Raw genomic sequence first — 19825 nt, 5'->3', positions numbered from 1 at the left:
AGCAGTGGTGTAGGCTGGGGAAGGATTTTTTGTGAGATGCTGAAATGGCCTAAGATTAGATTATAGTGACGGTTGCACGATTCTGAATACACTGCAAAATCACCAAACTGCAATCTTTAAATGAGTGAATTTTATGGTATGTGAAACATATCTCAATAAAGTTGTAAAAAGAAAAAAAAAGACCTTAACACTAGCTGTTTGGTTTTAGCAAATCAAACGTACAAATGTAAGCTTAATTATACTAAGTAGGGAAGGAAACTGTATCAACATAACTATTAAATAATTATCTAGAAGTTCAAATCCAATCACGCCTCAAAAGAAAACAATTCACGCTTCTACCGAGCAGTTACAAGTTCCAAATACATAACACTGTCATTAAGCAGATAGTAGAAATGCCTTTTAATCCTTGACAGCTGTGTCCATGAGATCCATGATCGACTGACTGGAGTTTCACTTTCCAGTGATTTCAGGGGCAGCACATCCTGAGGTAGCTGGAGAAAGTAAGTCTATATATTTAGACAGTAACTGCTTCAGAGGGTTAGCGTAGCTTTTCTGAAGGCTCACCTAAGAGTGTATATAGAAAGGCTGTAGTAAGGAAGCTCTCTTTAGAAAATCGTGTTTGGGATTGGTCTAAATTAGGGGGCCGAAGCTGGAAGAGAATAACCAGTGGTCCTTCGAGAGTCCCATCTCTATCAATTGAATCCACCTGAAGGGGTACAGCCCAGAAACCTGTATATTTAGACAAGCTCCTCCGGAGGCTGACATGGCAGGTAAGGGATCACAGTCCCGGTCACCACCCCTCAGCTCACCAACAGGAAGGCAATTAAAGTAAGAGGTGCTCCCCTTTACTAGTTAGATCATCTCTTTTCTTTCTTTTCTTTTTTAAAAATTTTATTTATTTATTTTTGGCCACGCTGTGTGGCATATGGGATCTTAGTTTCCTGACCAGGGATTGAACCTGCGCCCCCTGCATTGGGAGCGTGGAGTCCTAACCACTGGACCGCCAGGGAAGTCCCCTAGATCATCTCTTGATATTCTTAGTTTCCTACCAGTATATCTTCTTACAGACAAATAAATTAGAAGTGATCATTTTTGACACATTAAAAATCTCTTGAACAGGGACTTCCCTGGTGGTGCAGTAGTTAAGAATCTGCCTGCCAGTGCAGGGGACACGGGTTTGAGCCCTGGTCCGGAAGATCCCACACGCCGCGGAGCAACTAAGCCCGTGTGCCACAACTACTGAGCCTGCGCTCTAGAGCCCGCGAGCCACAACTACTGAGCCCGTGCACCTAGAGCCTGTGCTGTGCAACAAGAGAAGCCACCGCAAGGAGAAGGCTGTGCACCGCAACGAAGAGTAGCCCCCGCTCACCGCAACTGGAGAAAGCCCGCACGCGGCGACGAAGACCCAACACAGCCAAAAATCAATCAATCAATCAATCAATCTCTTGAACGTTGTGAACATGGGATTAATACATCAGGCATTTTTTATGTTCTGATGGGATAGCAAAGAATTCTTTTAAAATGGGAGATTATCTTTGATAGTCTTTAAAATGTAATCTTCGGTCTTAGTCAAGAGAATAATGGAGTCTTAGGAGCGATATTTAAGTTTAATTTAATACAAACATCACATACTTGGACCTTCTCGGAAATGGTTCCTTCATCTTAACTAAGGAAATGGAAAACTATTATGACTTAAGTGTTCATTCTGTGATTTGTGTGTTTGGACAAGCTTAGGCAGACAGCAAAGGCTCCAGAGGTCCTGCCACCAATCCTACAGCATTGGGAAAACGCTAAAGCCAAGTCAATTCTCCATCTGGCAGTTCCATATGAGCTGCGAAAACAGTCCAGTTAGTCCTTCAACTCCACATCATCTAGATTCCTCGGGGTCTGGAATCTCGGGGTTATTTTGACTTTCCCTGGACAGCCTCCCAGGACTCACGAGCTCTTCCTCCGGCCCCTTCAGTTAGCCTGGGCAACTCTGCTCTCGGAACCGTGGAAGTTCAACATCGTCGTCACCAGCTCCGGGAGGTCAAAATCGTGCTTCCACCCCCAGTCCTTCCGGGCGTTGCTATCATCAAAGTTCATTGGCCAGCTATCGGCTAGGACAAGATATGGAAGAGGAGCTTAAGTTATTCAGGCTCTAGATTTGCAAAAAGGTCTAGAACATTTTAAATAAAGGATTATCATGCACGAAAGAAACGTCCTATTTGAAATCCCCCCTTGAGCAGAGCAGAGCAGCTATTATGGGTACACACACAGTCCCCTTCTTAGATTAGAAGTCTGTCACCTCGGAGGAAAGTCTCATGCAGACCTGTAAGGTGGGGCTGCTGTGCTCAGATGGCACTCACACAGGGGCACAGTCACAGCCTTTGAGAACCCAGGGCTGCTCTCCTACTACACCTGCTGGTTTTACGTTTAAACTGGCAAATGGTGAAGGGAGAACAAGCTGTTTATTTGGACGGTTCTAGTTCACCCCCTTTAGACATCATTTCCCAAAACCGCAGCATCTGCTGGCTCTGGTGCAACAGCAGCTCCTTCTCCAGAAGGTGTCGGGCCCCTTGGGAAGGTGCTGAGCTCTCCTTATCTTCCTCCGTTTATGTTCTCAAGGACTCGTGGGGCGGCCTGAAGCTTAATTTTGGCTTTGAGGGGTTCTGCAATGGTGTACCAACCTATGGCCTGTCGGACGGGATCCACGTTGTAGGTGATCTGGAATTCTGGAACGTGCTTGAGAATCTCCTGGGCCAGCTCCGCGGGGGTGAAGCTCATGGCATTGACATTGTAAGTCCTCATGGAGAGGGACTCTGCTGGGGCCTCCATGACCTCCAGGGTGGCCCGGAGGCAGTCATCAATATACATCATCGGGAGTCTCGTGCTGGGTTTCAGGCTGCACTCAAATCTGCCATTCTTGACGGCGTCATGGAAAATCTGGACGGCGTAGTCTGAAAGAGAATCTGGTCTGTGGGTCTTCTCATAACAAAATGGTGAGTGAACCTCTTGCATTAAGGCAGTGGTTCTCAGACGTCTTAGTCTCAGGACCCCTTTATGTGCTTAAAAAGCACTGAGGATCCCCAAAGAGGTTTTATGAAGGTGAGCTGTAGCAACAGCTACTATATCACAAATCAACTGAGAATTAAAAAAAAAGTCTGCATTTTAAAATGACAATAATAAACCCACACATTCACATGTATAATATTTTATGTGAAAAAGAACGCATTTTCCAAACAAGAGAAAATTTAGTGAGAAGAACAGCGTGTTTTACATTTTGAAAACCTCTCTACTGTCTTAATGGGCGACAGCGGGAATCTCTGCTTCTGTGTTCAGTCCACTGCGCTACACACAACATGTAGCCTCTGAAAAACTCCACGGTGTACTTGTAAAGGAGAGTGAAAAGGGCAATAACACCTTAGTACTGATAGGAAAATTGTTTTGACCTCCTGGACCCCTTGAAAGGGTCTCAAGGATTCCCAGGGGTTCCTAGTGCACACTTGGAGATGCACCACATTAAGGCAAAATTTTTTAAAGTAACCAAAACCTTTTAAAATCCCTCAAATTTTCATTGAAGATATTCAAAGAAATGGGAAGATATCCCATGCTCTTGGACTGGAAGAATTAGTATTGTTAATATGGACATACACCCAAAGCTCTCTACAGACTTACTGCGATCCCTATCAAATTACCCATGACACTTTTCACAGAACTAGAAGAAATAACCCTAAAAGTTATATGGAGCCACGAGAGACTCAGAATTGCCAAAGCGACCCCGAGGAAAAAGAACAAAGCTGGAGGCACGACCCTCTCGGACTTCAGACAATACTACAAATCTACAGTAAAAAACCCCTTGGATTTTGTTAAGTATCTTTTACACTGTATCTCAGAAGCCCTCATACGGGAGGGATCTCTAATGTGGGAGTTACTGAATATAACGCATGCTCAAGTCCAAAATGATAACAACAACAGTGTGGAAACGGTAGGGAGGGTCCTCAAAAAAACTAAAAATAGAACCACCATATGACCTGGGTACATATTCGAAGAAAACGAAAACACCAATTCGAAAAGATACACGCAGCCCAATGTCCCTTGCGGCACTATTTACAATAGCCAAGACATGGAAGCAACCTAAGTGTCCATCGACAGATGAATGGATAAAGAAGATGTGACACAACGTGTATACACACACACACACACACACACACACACACACACACACACACACACACACAATGAAATACTACTCACTCATAAAAAAGAATGAAAATTTGCCATATGCAACAACATGGATGAACTTGGAAGGTATTTTGCTTAGTGAAATAAGTCAGAGAAAAACAAATAAATGATATCACTTATATGTGGGATCTAAAAAATAAACAGACTAGTGAATACAACAGAAAAGAAACAGACTCCCAGACATAGAGAACAGACTAGTGGTTACCAGTAGGGAGAGGGAAGTGGGGAAGGGCAAGATAGGGGTAGCGGATTAAGAGGTACAAACTACTATGCAGAAACCAAATAAGCTACAAGGATACATTGTACAGACAAGGGAATCTAGCCAATAGTTTATAACTATAAATGGAATACAACCTTTAAAAACCGTGAATCACTATGTTGTACACCTGAAACGTATACAATATCGTAAATTCACTATTCCTCGGTAAAAGAAAAAAGAAAAAAATGAAGTTAAGCAGGCCTGGTGCTCCAGTCACCAATGAATAATACAGGCTCCTAAACAGACAAGTAACCGACGGCACTAGAGATGAGCAGTGACCCACTCTCATTTGGGGGCAAGCTTTTCTGAAATAAACGCTAAGACAATTCGGATAAACAGCAATAGGCACAATGACAAGAGCGGCGGGAGCAACGCTTATGTTCTTTCTGAAGATGCAGAGTCCATTTTAATAGAACTCTCTGTACGAAGAAACAAAGGTAGATTCAAAGAAAGAGGCTTTTCTTTTCTGGCCGCACCACGCGGCTTGTGGGATCCTAGTTCCCCAACCAGGGATTGAACCCAGGCCCACAGCAGCGAAAGCGCCGAGCCCTAACCACTGGACCGCCGGGGAATTCCCAAGAGGTGATTTCTCATTTGGTGTCTTCCTACATTGTGGGTAACAAACTCGAATGTCAGTTTGACTCCGGCACTGTGGGTGGCCAATCCCACTGGACTTACAGCATCGGCATGAGTTTAAGTTTAAGTCAGTAGGGTTCAATGAGCTTCTCAGATGCACTTCCCAGAAAGGATGCAAAAACTCCGGTCAGCATACGACTAAAAAGACAACAGATCCATCTCCACTCTGCCCGGCCATTAGAAAGCTTATCTTATGTGAAAAAAGAAATCGAAAATAACACTTACCAGTCGTTCCTCCTCCAGGCTGGGAGTCAGCAGAAATGATTCCAGGATATCTCAGGCATCGGAAATCTAACCCATACCGGTAATAATAATACTACAAAAAAGAGAAAACTTACTTTAAAAAGAATCTTTTAAATCAGGTAGAGCAATGCAAAGAAATAACAGCCTTCTCCTGAAACTTCATCCCATACAGTCATATTAAAATCCTCGTAGAACTTCCCTGGGGGTCCAGTGGTCAAGACTCTGTGCTCCCAATGCAGGGGGCACAGGTTCAATCCCTGGTCAGGGAACTAGATCCCACATGCTGCAACCAAAAAAAAAAAAAAAAGATGTTGCAACGAAGATCCCGCGCAGCCAAATAAATATTTTTTAAGTGAAAAAAATAAATAAAAATAAATCCTCCTCAAGGAAATGAAGGCTCTAGAATTGCTAACAGTCACTCATTTTTCTTTAACAAATAACCCTGAAGTTTTTATCTTCAAAGAATCGTCATTCTGCTGATAACATCACTAGGCGACACTGTAAATAACAGATCAGCCGAGAGTAAGGATTTCCAGCCTTTCTTTGGAAGGGAGACCCTGCACACAGTCCTGAACAAATCTCCACAAGCCTGTCCTGCGGTGCAGTGCGGGGAGGAGTATAGGGAAAGATGGTGACTGTGATATATTAGATGAAGGATCAGAAACCGGCTAAAATGTGCTATAGAGTTATAAAGACAAAGCGTATTAAAAAATAAAACCAAAAAGATGTCTGAGGTTATTTTAAAATTACCTCTGATAACTACCAATATTGGGAACCTGAAAGAACAGTGCAGTACAAATAAGATGGGCAGCAAACCAAAGACGGGGTGCCGTTCGAGGGGCGTGTACGAAGTGTTGTGTTAGCACAGGACTGAGGATTCCTCTGGAGCTGTCGGTACTGACCACTTGGCAAACACACTCAGTCCCCGAGCATTTCTGGGGGCAGAGATTAAGGGAGGGAGAGAGTCCCCTCCAAGGATGAACCAGCAGGTGTTTGAGGCAGAAACAGAAAAGGAAACACTGTGTCATCTTGCCAAGTGATGCTTACCTCGCCCATGAGCTCCGCGTGGACCTTGGACACCCCGTAGATAGTCCTGGGTCTCTGGATACAGAGATCGGGGGTTGGGTTCCGCGGAGAAGTAGGTCCAAACGCCCCGATGGTGCTTGGCACAAACAATCGCAGACCGTGCTCCTCGGCAACGTCCAGGACATTGTGCAGTCCTGAAACAAGCAGATGTCGTAAACTGGGAAACCTCTTCCCAAAGAACTGGGAAATCTGGCAGACGGGTCATCTGGGGCAAGATCCAGAGACTCACCAGTGATGTTCACAGCTCTGGCCAGGGACACGTTTGCTTCTCCCACTGCACTGAGCAGAGCGCTGTAATGAAACAGCCAGGTGACACGGTTGTTCACCACGATCTCCCGCAGATTCTTGTAATCCAGGATGTCGGAATAAATAAACGGGCCTGCAAGGAGCAGTGAAACCAGGAAGTAAAAGAGTTCCGGGCTTGAAAAGCTCAACAGATCTTTTCCCCTCCCCCGCTGACTTTGAATTCCACTGGTACCGACTTGATAACAACAACTTGGACACTCCCCAGCATTTTCCTTACGGAGAATAACAAATCCCAGCCACCCCACGGCTAACAGCAGCCAATGCTTATACAGGACACACACCTGCTGGGTGCTGTTCTAAGGGCTTTCTGTATGATTAACTCTCACAGCCTTCGAGGCGGATATTTTGTTGATGAGGAAACTGAGGCATAGAGAGGTTAACTAGCTTGCCAGTATCAAACAGAATAAAATTAAGAACTGGAGTAATGACCAGGCAACTGGCCTGAGTTGCCAAACCTATAGGCACACAGAGATTTCACCCTGCTTAAAAGTTGCATAGGGCTTCCCTGGTGGCGCAGTGGTTGAGAATCTGCCTGCCAATGCAGGGGACACAGGTTCGAGCCCTGGTCTGGGAAGATCCCACATGCCGCGGAGCAACTAGGCCCGTGAGCCACAACTACTGAGCCTGTGCGTCTGGAGCCTGTGCTCCCCAACGAGAGGCCGCGACAGTGAGAGGCCTGCGCACTGCGATGAAGAGTGGCCCCCACTTGCCACAACTAGAGAAAGCCCTCGCACAGAAACAAAGACCCAACACAGCAAAAATAAATAAATAGTGTTCCCTTTAAAAAAAAAAAAAAAGTTGCATAGTTTAGGACTTCCCTGGTGGTCCAGTGGTTAAGACTCTGCGCTTCCAGTGCAGGGGGCACGGGTTCAATCCCTGGCTGGGGAAGATCCGCATGCCGCGTGGTGCAGCAAAAAAAAAAAAAAAAAAAAAAGTTGCATATTTTAAAGGAATAGAGAAATGGGTTTACAAAAACAAAAAACCCACCATGGTATAAAAGAATTATAAATTAAGAGTTCGCCACACCTGGTTAGGCTAGAGGCAGAGCCGATTTTTTGTGCCAATTTCCCCCACTTTCAGCAAATTACCGCTCTTCCCCATGGTAAACAGCAAAAGGCTGACACAGAACCAGGAAGGACTAGAATTATAAAAACATCTTGGAGGTGTAGACAACCTGACTAGAGGAGTCTGGGGTCTGTGTGTGTGCACAGTAGTTTAAGAACAAGTTCACGTTGAAACATGAGGATTAATTTCTCCAAAATTTAAAGTTCCTTTTCCTCATTTCAGAACCTGATTTTTGTTTGCTTTCTCTCCGAGCTAAGTTCACTGAAAACTCTGAAAGACAGGAATCAGTTTTATTCCACAGATACTGCTCCAAATAATATCCAAAGATACTATTCCACAACTTCATGTCAAGGTCTGAAGAACTCTCCTGTCCTTGGATCCCTTGAACAAGCAGTAGCTGCACCGTAGGCTTTTTACAGAACTAATGAGGACAAAACCATGAAACATTTTTAAGTGGCACAGGTGTGCCTCAAATACTCCTCTTTCTTTAATTCACAAGCCTGGTTATGAGCGGTGACACTGATTCTGGGAGCTGCCTCTCTACCTGCTCTGTGAGCCTCTTACCACTAAGGAAGACGTGCTCAGGGGGCTTCCGAATGTCAGACAGAATCACGTTGTCCTTCCCAAATCGTTTCCTAAAGGGAAAATCAAACATACGAGTTGGTACACGGAGGACATAACAGGTCCTATGAAAACAGTCTTTCCAACAGGAACTGTCATGTCCCGTCAGCCTCCAAATACCTCCTCTTCACACCCTTCTTCCCTCTTGTCCTCAACTCACAGCCCTGCAGTTGCAGCCACACTCAGGGCTGCACCTCCTGCTTCTACCTCAGCCCATTATCATCCCGGTATCTGTCACTAATTTCTTCCCAGTGCCCCTGAGTTTTTCCCTTTGCCTCCCCGTTCTCTCCTCTTATCCTTTTATCCCACTCTCCAAATCCCACACTGTTCCTTTTCAGTTTCTACACATACAATACTTCCCTCTGCCCCCAAACATCTGAAAACCAAGTGATTTACTGGGAGGCAGGTCTTACTTTGCCTAACCTAGGAAAGGCAGAGGGCGAAGGACCAGCTTGGGGGCTGCTGAGTCGAGGACCTGAAACAATGTCTGTGATGTGAAGAGGCACAATGAAATGCATTCCAAACGGTCATTTACATAGTACGCAAGAGGGGAGAGAAGCAAGAGGGGAGAGAAAAGATTCAATGGTTACATGGGGCCAAAGACAAGCCCTGAAAAGCTCAGAATTTAAATGGAAACTTTGCGAGCTCTTACCTCAAAAAGCTAGCAAGCCCCACTCCAAGCTGGCCAAGACCCCCTGGATAAAGAAGAAAAAAGTGAATCTTTAATCTAAATCTAACCAATTCAATTATTCCCAGTATGTAATAATAGAAGAAAACTCCACTGGCACTCTTAGCTAACTAGATAAAGCCCCAGGTTGGCCTGATAGAACGGAATTACCTCCTCGGAGCTATGACAGAGATCGGGTACCGGTAAGATTAGTTCCAGAGACGAAAGTGCTCTCCAGCACAGAGGGGCTGAGGGGAAGCCAGGGTACAGGTAAGAAGAGCAGGGCCTTCCTGACCTCCTGGTCAGGAAATCACTACGAGCTTCGCCTTTGTTATTTGATGGGCTGTGAAAATTATCTGCTGCGGGTACCAGAACACTCAAAGCTAGATATAATAGTTTGATATCAACCTCTGCTGAGATTATGCAGAGCACCCTCCTTCCATTAGACCTGGAGAGGAACAGGAAGGGAGAAAGAAAGAAGGGACAAACCAAGAAGTCACCTGAAAAAAGGGGCAGAAATCTGGATGGGCAAGGAGCTGCTCAGAACATTAAAGATGAGTATTACAGCATCTTAATTTGGACGCTTACAAATGCCATTGATGGAAATGGGAGAGCTAGGGGTCTGGGAACACATTCAGGGAAATACAACCCTAGATTCCATTTGGGAGAAAGTAAGAGGCAGGAAGATATGGACAGTGGGATTTCCTGTAAGCGTGTGTTAACATGGGACTGAAACCAGCCCACTGACGGTAACACTGGGCCCTGGAAGATGCTTTGTTGGTGCAGGGAGGAGGGAATCAAACACACAGACAAGAAGCTGGGAGAGTCAGGGGGGAAGTGCAGAGGGAATTGGCCTCACCTGAAACCCAGTTACAGCAGGAGAGGAAGAGGAGGTGCCAGTGAAAGAAACACACACACACTGAGGAATGTAAGAAGGATAAGGACGTGAGGCCAAGGGATGAAACTCTGGCAAACAGAGGACAATAAAACACGTCAGTCAAATCAGAGGGGGGCTTGAGTCAGCTGCAAGGACTTACGGACAGATGGTCAAGTCTGCAGCGAGCAGATACAGAACCAGGTGTTGGGTGGCTACGAGGGGAGAGGGGTCAGCGGGCCAGTCTGTGGACAGTAAGCCGCAAGTGTCACGAGGTGACGGTGAGGCGTTCCTCGGGCCCTGGGCAGGCCCTGGCTGTCTCTTCCATACACATGTGCAGGAACTGCCTGGCCTGAGAAGCCTGGCCAAGGAAAGACGCGCCTGGTTCCAGAGGCCACGTTCTACCCACACACCTTGGCTCCCAGGCCCTTCCTCGCAGGAAAGGGGAACTGAGACGCACAGCAGCTTTTTGGGCCTCTTCAGGTTCCCAGATCCTCCCTTCAGACAATAAAAGATTTGGGCAGGGAAACCAAGCCCTGGCAACAGCGGCAAAATAAGGACAGGGGACTTGTGCTATTTCGGAGGGAGCCAGGAGTGGAAAAGGGAGTTTCTGATTAATAAGTGTTACCTGGCGGCATGTTAGACATTCCAATAATAAATACACCGGCACACAAAGAAAATAACAAAGCCACAAATGTGGAAAAAAGAAAAAAACCCAACCTGTAATTAAGACGCGCGGTTGGTCTGCTTCAGAGAACGAGGTAGAGTGGTAGTTGGCATCCGCTGGAATCTGCTGAGGGGAGGTGCCCAGAAACCGGCTGGGCAGGACAGGAGCCTGGCAGCCACAGGCCGGTCTCTGTAGCATCCGGCTGGCAACCCGCCGCAGCATCCAAACGACCGGCATGATCTCTGCAGACACTGCAACACGAAAGGAGCAGAGTTGAGAAAAGATACATGCACCCCCCGCAATGTTCACTGCAGCGCTATTTATACTAGGCAAGACATGGAACCTAAGAGTCCACCAACAGATGAATATGGATAAAGAAGGTGTGTGTGTGTGTGTACATACACACACACACACACACACACACACACACACACACACACACTGGAATATTACTCAACCATCAAAAAGAATGAAATAATGCCATTTGCAGCAACATGGATGGACCTAGAGATTATCATACTAAGTGAAGTAAGCTAGACAAAGACAAATACCACATATCATTTATATGTGGAATCTAAAATATGATACTAATCAACATATCTACGAAACAAAACAGACTCACAGATATAGAGAACAGACTTGTATCGATAGTTGCCAAGGCGGGAGGCTGGGTAGGGGAGGGAAGGAATGGGAGTTTGGGATTAGCAGAGGCCAACTATTATATATAGAATGGATAAACAACAAGGTCCTACCGTATAGCACGGGGAACTATATTCACTATCCTCTGACCAATCATAATGGAAAAGAATATGAAAAAGAATATATACATATCTGTATAACTGAGTCACTTTGCTGTATAGCAGAAATTGACACAACACTGTAAATCAACTATATGTCAATAAAATTTAAAAAAACAAACAAAAGAAGCAGAGTTCAGTATGTCACTGCTTACCCTCCCGACCCCTCAAAACACAAACCCTTTAACCACAACTAACACTAAGATCGCCGGCTCACGAGCAAGGCCATGTTCTGGATTCATGAATTGAACTAGAGAGACTACTGATTGTGCAGACAGGGAGCCAGTCAAGAGCCCGCCCTGTGAGCCCAGCCCTGTGAAAAGGGGATAAACGTCACTGGTGCAAAGTGCAGGCAAACAAAGACTGGCCGAGATTTAGAACTGGAGCCGCACAGGGCTGACACCAACTGGGATCTAAAGTCACGGCGGAAGTTACTGCGTACAGAGCCGTCCACGCCAGGAACATCATGGATCCCGCAAAGGCCTCAGATCTTCACAACTGTAATCATTGAGGAGTGAACAGGTCCCCGATTAAATAACTCAGAGCCCTGTGACTCTCGTGCTAACTCAGATGTTATCGTTAGGATGAACCAGACTAGAAAAGCAGACAGTTAAGGTGAAAAGGCCCCCGGCAATACTGAGTAAGCTGTGACTAATTTCTGTTTCACTGCCAACTCTTTAGGAAGGATCATTTAGAAAAGCCATTTTCTCCTCTGTTCCCAGATCATGTATATTTCATTGCAGTCCAGCTCCCCTTCCTAGTCAGCTTTACCCAGGCAAGCATGTCACAAGAGCAGATCAGAGCTACTCAGTTCTAACAGCGACCTTCCTGCCCCCAGAGCTCAGGCCTTTGCACTCTGCACACTGCCCGTGGCCTCCACGTCCGTCAGCCATCAGATTTCCAACAGCACTGGCGGATGAGCCTTCAGAGCGGCCCCAGTGCCCAACCCCCTCACAAAGAAGTGGCCAGATCTCAACCATCTTCTATTTTGCATCATAAAACAAGAAAAAGTAAACCACACTTGGAGACATTTCCCATTTAGGGTCTGAACTTAGCCCCTCAACCCAGTGCCTTGAATAGGTAACAGTAATTCTAAGTTAAAACCGCCAGAGGTATCAGAAGCTTTCCTGCAATCCCTAAAATCCAGATTATACAAACAAAAGGGCAACACAATCTGCTGAAACCCTATGCTTGAACACCCTTTTGTGAGCCACAGAGGTCTTGTTCTTTAGGACACCGAAATAAGGCGGGGCAGAGCCCCATGGCTTCTGTCGGGTCAGGGGCTTGGCCCACCAGATCCGCAGCCTGAGACGCAGCCCCGCCAAGGTCCTGAGGCCCTGCATCCCAGCTAACTTTCCAAACAAGCAGAAGACAACCTTCTGATGGTACATCTCCGGATTGGAAGGGAGGTCGCCATAGGAGAGACCCCAGCTTTTCTTCCATCATCCCTTCAAACCATCTTTGCAGCCACTGCTGACACCCGAGACCAGGTAAGAACTTTGATTCTTAAAGTCACTTATTTCAGCAAGTTCAAGAGGATGGCGAGGAAGCCAAGAAGCAGCCAGATTTACCAGAACATCTGAAACTCAAAGACAATTCTCAGTTCCCAGAAGCAAAGTAGTGATGGCCACAGGTGAAGAAGTTCGGTTTTTTTTTCTTTTTTTTTTCTTTTGAAGGTTGAAGACACTGGAGTCTGGGAAAAGGTAAACCCTGAAGACATGAAACAAGGATGTGAAATACGTACGACTCAGTTCATCTTCTCTTTCCCCAGAAGGGGAAAGCATGAAGGAGGCACAAATTCTTAATTGAATATAAAGTATTTTAGTTTAACAATGTGGACAATTCATGCTTGAGTTGGTTCTTATTCCACTACTATTACTAGCTAACATCTGATGTTCACGACAGGCCAGAGGCCTGTGAATGTCTTTCTGAATTACAGCATTTAACCATGGCAAGCACCACCCCTCTCAGGGAACCCAGTTCTTAACCGTCAAGCAGCTCTACTGTCCCTATAATGGGATTGCTTTGATTAACAATGCATGTACATTAAAAACAAACCCAAAAAACCCTCCAACCATCTACCGCATGTAGCTTTTTCAAGTCAAGATTATTATCTTGCCACTGCCAAACTCAATTTGATACTTTTAAGGCAGCAGCTCTCAAATTTTCTGGTCTCTGGACTCTTTTACACTCTTAAAAATTGGGGACTACAGAGAGCTTTCGTTTAAGTGGGGTCTATCTAACAATGTTTGCTGTAGTAGACAACAAAACTGAGAAACATTTAACCTATGAATGAGTTCATTTAAAACCAATAAACATGTTAAAATAAACATATTTTATGAAAATAACTGTATTTTCCAAAACAAAAAATTTACTGAGTGGCACTGTTTTCCATTTACTTGTCTCTTTGATGTTTTCCTTCATAGAAAACAGCTGGATTCTCACATCTGCTTCTAACTCAATCTGTCTGCTGCTTTGATTGAAGTAAATGAAGAAAATCAAGACTCAAAGCAAAGCAGTGGGGAAAGGAAGCCGTATTTTGAAAGCCTTTTCAGATAATTCTGGATACTCATCTTGGATATCCAAAACTCAACACATGCTAGTTTCTTCAAGGTTAGTTGCAACGTAGAATCTGAAGCCATTATCAGTGAACTTTTGTACCTGCTACATTAAAACCCACTGGCATATCTAATGCTTTGAACACATCTTTTTTTTTTAAAGATTTTTTTGATGTGGACCATTTTTAAAGTCTTTATTGAATTTGTTACAATATTGCTTCTGTTTTATGTTTTGGTTTTTTGGCTGCAAGACATGCAGGAATCTTAGCTCCCGGACCAGGGATTGAACCTGCACCCCCTTCACTGGAAGGCAAAGTCATAGCCACTGGTCCGCCAGGGAAATCCCTTGAACACATCTTTTACTCCTGCATGGTTTTGTAATTTCATACATTGTTTTTTGGAAAATATTGGTTCAGTAAGTTATGCAGAGCTTCCAACTGTTAACACACTTCACTGTACAATACCCAAAAGTCATACTGGTTGCTATCACTGATCTCATCAGAAAATTCCTAAGTATTGGGAAGCTGTCAAATTCACGGTAGTGGATACAACTTAACTTGCAACAAATACCTTGGCAGGATTGCTTGGTTCATTCTTTTAAGAAAATGTGTGCCGATTATCCAGGTATGAATAACCATCGTTTGTCAGTCATTCTTTCAAGCAAAAATGGTTCTCTATGAAAAACAGGGACCAGTTCAGCTCACAATTCAATCACACAAAACGCTTTCTCTCAAGACAACCATCATATTTCAATATGGAACAAGTATATCCACTTACCACATGACACGTTAAAAAGATGTCTCTAGGGTCAAGATTTAATAAAATCAGTCATTTCTACTGCTTCATAAAGGGCATTCTTAAGTAAAGCTTTCCATTTTTTAACTTTATTTTTCACTGGAAGTACATGGCAGTGAAGAATACCATGACTTCTAGTACCACTTAGTGCCACTGCCTTGATTCCTGCAAAGGCACCAGTACTTTTAGCAGGTGTGACTTGTGCACCGTCAGTGCAAATTCAACACAGTTGTTCCGGAATAAACCATGAAATTCAAAAAAGTTATTCCACACTGAATACTTTGGCACTATTTGTGTTTTCTGTCAAACGTTCACCAAAAAGATATTCTTTGATAATTGCTTTGGCGCTGATACCAGATAAATACAAACAAAATGGTAAGTGCAGCCATGACTACAAATTCTTCCATTTGTAAGGAAAAAATACCCTTCTCTGTCAAGATACCAAACTAGTCTTCATGTTTGCAGCTAAATCTTTAATTTGACAAGTTACTGTATTATTAGAAAGTGGCAGTGCTATTATTTCTTTCAATGCTTTTTCATCCAAACAAGGTTTTATTGTGTGTTTCTCCAGCCACTGCAATTTGATAACCTATCTTAATAGCTTTTTCTTTTCTAGTTTGGAAAGCTGTACCAAATAATTTTTGGTTTTTAAAGAGCTCATCATATCTACATTTAATTCATTTGTTTTATTTTTCTTCAGATGATGAATGGTTGGTCCAAGAATAATGCTATTGCGACCAAAATACTATTCAAAAAACTTCTGTGGCATCAGACACATATGGTAAATTTCTGACATCTGTAAAACTTGACGAAAGCCTTCATATTTTTATGTATTATTTAGTTCTGCACATTTATTTGGAGTAAATTCCTCTTTTCATGAGTCAGAGAACTCCGTTATGTCGTTGTTTCATTTTTTTTTCAGCATTTATACACATGGTACAGCTATGAGTTGAAAAAAATCGAGTGTTCTAATATCCCCCTTTTTAAACCATTGATCTATCCTTAAATATAAAAAAAATATAAATTAATATCCTTTTATGTTATAATAAAATATTAAGTTCAAAAGAATTTTTATACCATTTAAAATTTTAGAAAAGTTTTAAAATCAAGACTATAAACTTTTTGTTCTTTTTCCATATACCCACAAGACTCAATTTAGGGATTTCAAAGTAATGACTTATTAAAAGAAAACAGGCCCCAGAGATGACAGCAGCTATAACTGCAGGTAGCTAGTAAGAATGCAAAGAAGTACTAAGAACAAACAGAGTTCATCTCTGAAAATGCACATATTTATACTCTAAGCCTACTATCCTTAGAAGATTCTAGAAACACAAGAGTACACAAGCACACATCTCATTAGCCATCAGAGGAAAAGCTCATCACAAGCCATTTGGCCTCTAGAAAACTCCACCATACACCTGAGAGATAAAGAATGAAAAAGGCAGACAGTCTCTTAGTATTTTTTTTTTAAATAACCTTGACCTCATGGACCCTACAGAGGTCTCAAGGAACCCCAGGGCTCCCCCAGATCACACTTGAGAACAGCTGTTCTAAAGTAAAACTTGCTTTGCCAAGCTAGTTATTAAACTTATACAGGGGAACCGTCAAAGATGACTGAAGATCAGATGAGAGTCCATAGACCTTCTCCCCTAAGCACCTTGCTTACTTTGACTCCAAGGGATGAAAAAGAAACTGGCCAACAGACATTCCTCCTTAAATAATGGAGCGTCTCCCCGGCCCAAGCTTCTGTTACATGACTCTTCCCATCTCCCGGCATTTACCCTTTCTGCACTTACCAGAGCAGAACTCTAAGAAAGCAGTGGTGTCAGGAAGACAGTGGGGGTGATAGAGATACAGACTCAGAGCCCAACTGGCCTTGACTGCTTGGATGTGGGGCAACTTGTGAAGGAATGGAGGAGAATAACACAGCCTTCCAAGTTGTGCTGCTGTAAGCACGGGCTTTCTGGAGGAGCAGGTCAGGTAAGAAGACAAACGAGCTTGGTTTTGGACATGTTGGTTTTAGGTGCCAGGAGCCAGTATGGCTGCCTTTCCCATGGAGCTGTGAGTCCCACTGAGCAGTTCCTAGCAGTGCCCGATGCATGTCAGAACTCAACCACCATGTCAAACAGGTAGGCAGGAAGAAGAAACCAAGAAATAACAGGGGTTTGTCTACATCACAATAAACAGAATGTCCCCTGTTGTCAGAAAACATGACTTCTGTTTCCTGGGGAACAAAACCTGAATTCAATTGCGATTGCTCTGAAGACAGATACTTCTATTTCAGAAATATTCAAAGAAACTCCAATTTGAAATATTGAAAACCAACGAAATAGGCCCTTTCCCTGAGAATGCGCCATCAGTTTCCCTTAATGTTCTTGCTGTCTTGTGTTTTCCCCAGATTTCTAGCTCTAATCATCCTTAGCCACGGAGACAGTAAATAAAGATGTATTAACGTCTCCAGCACATTTAGCCTGAAGCTAAAAGCATCCAGCCTCCAACAGAGGAATGGAGAAAGAAAATGTGGTATATACAGACAATGGCATATTACTCAGACTTGAAATAGGAGATCCCGTCACATGCAGCAACATGGATGAACCTGGAGGACATTATGCTGAGTGAAATGAACTGGTCACAAAAGGCCAAATGTGGGCTTCCCTGGTGGCACCGTGGTTAAGAATCCACCTGCCAGTGCGGGGGACGTGCGTTCGACCCCTGGTCCGGGAAGATCCCACATGCTGCGGAGCAACTAAGCCCGTGCGCCACAACTACTGAGCCTGCGCTCTAGAGCCCGTGCTCCACAACTACTGAGCCCACGTGCCTAGAGCCCGTGCTCTGCAACAAGAGAAGCCACAGCAATGGGAAGCCCGCGCACCGCAACGGAGAGTAGCCCCCGCTCGCCGAAAGCTGCACGCAGCAACAAAGACCCAATGCAGCCAAAAATAAATAAATTTATATTTAAAAAGGCCAAATACAGTATGATTCCATTCACATGAGTTATACCAGTTATCTAAAGTAATCCAAAAAAATCACAGAAACAGGAAGTAGAAAGGTAGTTGCCAAGGGGTGGGAACAAGGGGGAGGGGATACGAGTATTCAATTAACAGGCATAGCTTCAGTTTTGCAGGATAAAAAAGTTCTAGAGATCCACTGTGAATATACCTGACGGTACTGAACTGTACTCTTAAAAATGGTTAAGATGGTAAATTTTGTGATGTAATTGAAGCCACAACTTAAATTTTTAAAAAAATCCAGCCCCAAGAAATGGTCAGTGCATACATATACTACTGAGGAGCTAGAAGATTCGCCCAGTGGAGATCAACGCCACCCCAGAGACCCATCAAACCCCCGTCCCGTCCAAACTCCCCAGCCCTTGTCTCACCGAACCCCCTAAATGGTTCTTTTCCCTGTGCTTATAAACCTGCTGAAACCTATTATTCTCCTCCAGCCTTTACCTTTCCTTCCCATCTCAAGGATCTCCAGAGAGTTCCCTGCCTCTCCAAGTGGGGCCTCTTACTCTGCATCCAGTGGAACTGCTTTCACCAAAGGTCAGTCACTGCCCAGTTGACAACTTCCTGGCCCCGGAGAAGTTGTTAATAACGCTTCTAAGGACTAATAACGCTTCTAAGACACATTTGCAAGGCAGTCTCCGCTTTACATCCTCCAGTTCATTAAATCATAAAAGCAAACGTGTCCTCTTCCTAGTAATGACCCAAGGAAAAATCAGACACCTCAACTACTGAGCGCTGACGAAGCACCTGCTTTCCTGAACTCTTATTTAAGCCTCAGAGTAACTCTGAAGCTGGGATCTTTTCTCCATTTTGCAGAAGGAATTTTGACCCGCCCAAGGTCGGGCAGATACTAATTACCAAAAGGAGGGGTTGCAAACCAGGTCCGTTGAGTCTCAAACCCTCCTTCCATCACCCCCACTCTTCTCCCTCAAGAGAAGAGATAACATCAGGTACCTAAGAGAGAGGACAGAGGAAACATCCTCGTGGTGGCGCAGGGGGCACCTTCCCCGCCGCCCCTCCTCCCCTACAGCTCGGTTACTCCTCCTCACCGCTCCCCAGGAGGACAGCACCCTCGAGCCGAGGGCGTTCAAAGCCAGACACGGCCCTCCCTCGCCCGCCGTGCGAGCCTGCGTACACTACCTCGCCAAACCTCAAGTCTCCCCATCCTTAGAAAAGGGGAAAATGATCGGACCACCACATTAGACTGCTGGGAGGATTTAATAAAAGCAATTTAGAAAAGCACTTAGCAAACTGCTCAGTCAGTGTAGAGACTCCATCAACCAGCTGGTAAAGTCTAGACTTAAGGTGGGGTTGATCCGAAAGCCAGAAAGGGTCGGGGGAATAAATCCCGGAGCTCTCAGTGTGAGCTACATAGAGGGTTTTAGAGGGAGATCTGGCTTCGCGGAGCGGGCGCCCCCATACTCCCTATTACGCGCGCCGGCCCGGGAAAGGGAACCCAAGAAGACGCGGGGACTTGGGCCGCACGCGGGTCTCCGGCTTCCGCCTCCCTGCATGGCTGGATAAACCGGTTTTATGAGAACAGCCGCTCCCGCCCCTATTCTCTGGCAGGGTGTGCCCTTCAGAAAAGTAGGAAGGGCCGGGCCGCACCTGGCGACCCCAGCAGTGCCCCGGCCCTCCCCCGGCCTCCCAGCTCCGCGGCGACTGCTGGGGACCCCCGCTCGCGCTCGGGATCGCTGGGTCTCCAGTCCCGCGCCGCGTCACACCGATCGGGCCAGCGGGGGCCATGTGGTCAAGAGGACCTGCACAGTCAGCCTCGGTTCTGAAGAGGCTCAGCCCCCGGGGTCAGCCGCCGGGGAAGCATCCGGCCGCCTCCGCACTGACCTTCCGACGCAGCCGCCCAGAGATGCCGCGCTGTTGCGGCGCCGGAGCTGGAGCTGGAGCTGCACGTGGCCAGCAGTTCGGGAGCGCGGAACAGAAACTAGAGCTCAGCGCGCGCGGCGCCTTTATAGTCTCTGCCCACAATCCCGCCCCCTGGCGCACCAATCCCCTTCTTCGGTC

General features: G+C 45.2%; 1 protein-coding gene across 1 annotated transcript; it reads right to left on the bottom strand.

Moving 5' to 3' along the window:
- Window positions 1-804: 804 nt before the first annotated feature.
- On the bottom strand, window positions 805-19729 carry LOC132427595 (L-threonine 3-dehydrogenase, mitochondrial). Its single transcript, XM_060015264.1, has 9 exons — window positions 19649-19729; window positions 10702-10899; window positions 9093-9135; window positions 8384-8454; window positions 6678-6827; window positions 6410-6582; window positions 5345-5435; window positions 2670-2939; window positions 805-2099 (listed from the first exon to the last, which is right to left on the bottom strand). Exons 2-9 carry the CDS (start codon window positions 10883-10885, stop codon window positions 1960-1962), a joined length of 1122 nt encoding a protein of 373 aa, XP_059871247.1. The 5' UTR covers window positions 10886-10899; window positions 19649-19729; the 3' UTR covers window positions 805-1959.
- Window positions 19730-19825: the final 96 nt, after the last annotated feature.

Source organism: Delphinus delphis, chromosome 6, assembly GCF_949987515.2.
Source record: "Delphinus delphis chromosome 6, mDelDel1.2, whole genome shotgun sequence".
Classification (NCBI taxonomy): Eukaryota; Metazoa; Chordata; class Mammalia; order Artiodactyla; family Delphinidae; genus Delphinus; species Delphinus delphis.
Note: the sequence above shows the minus strand (reverse complement) of the source record. Positions and strands in the feature narration are given on the sequence as shown.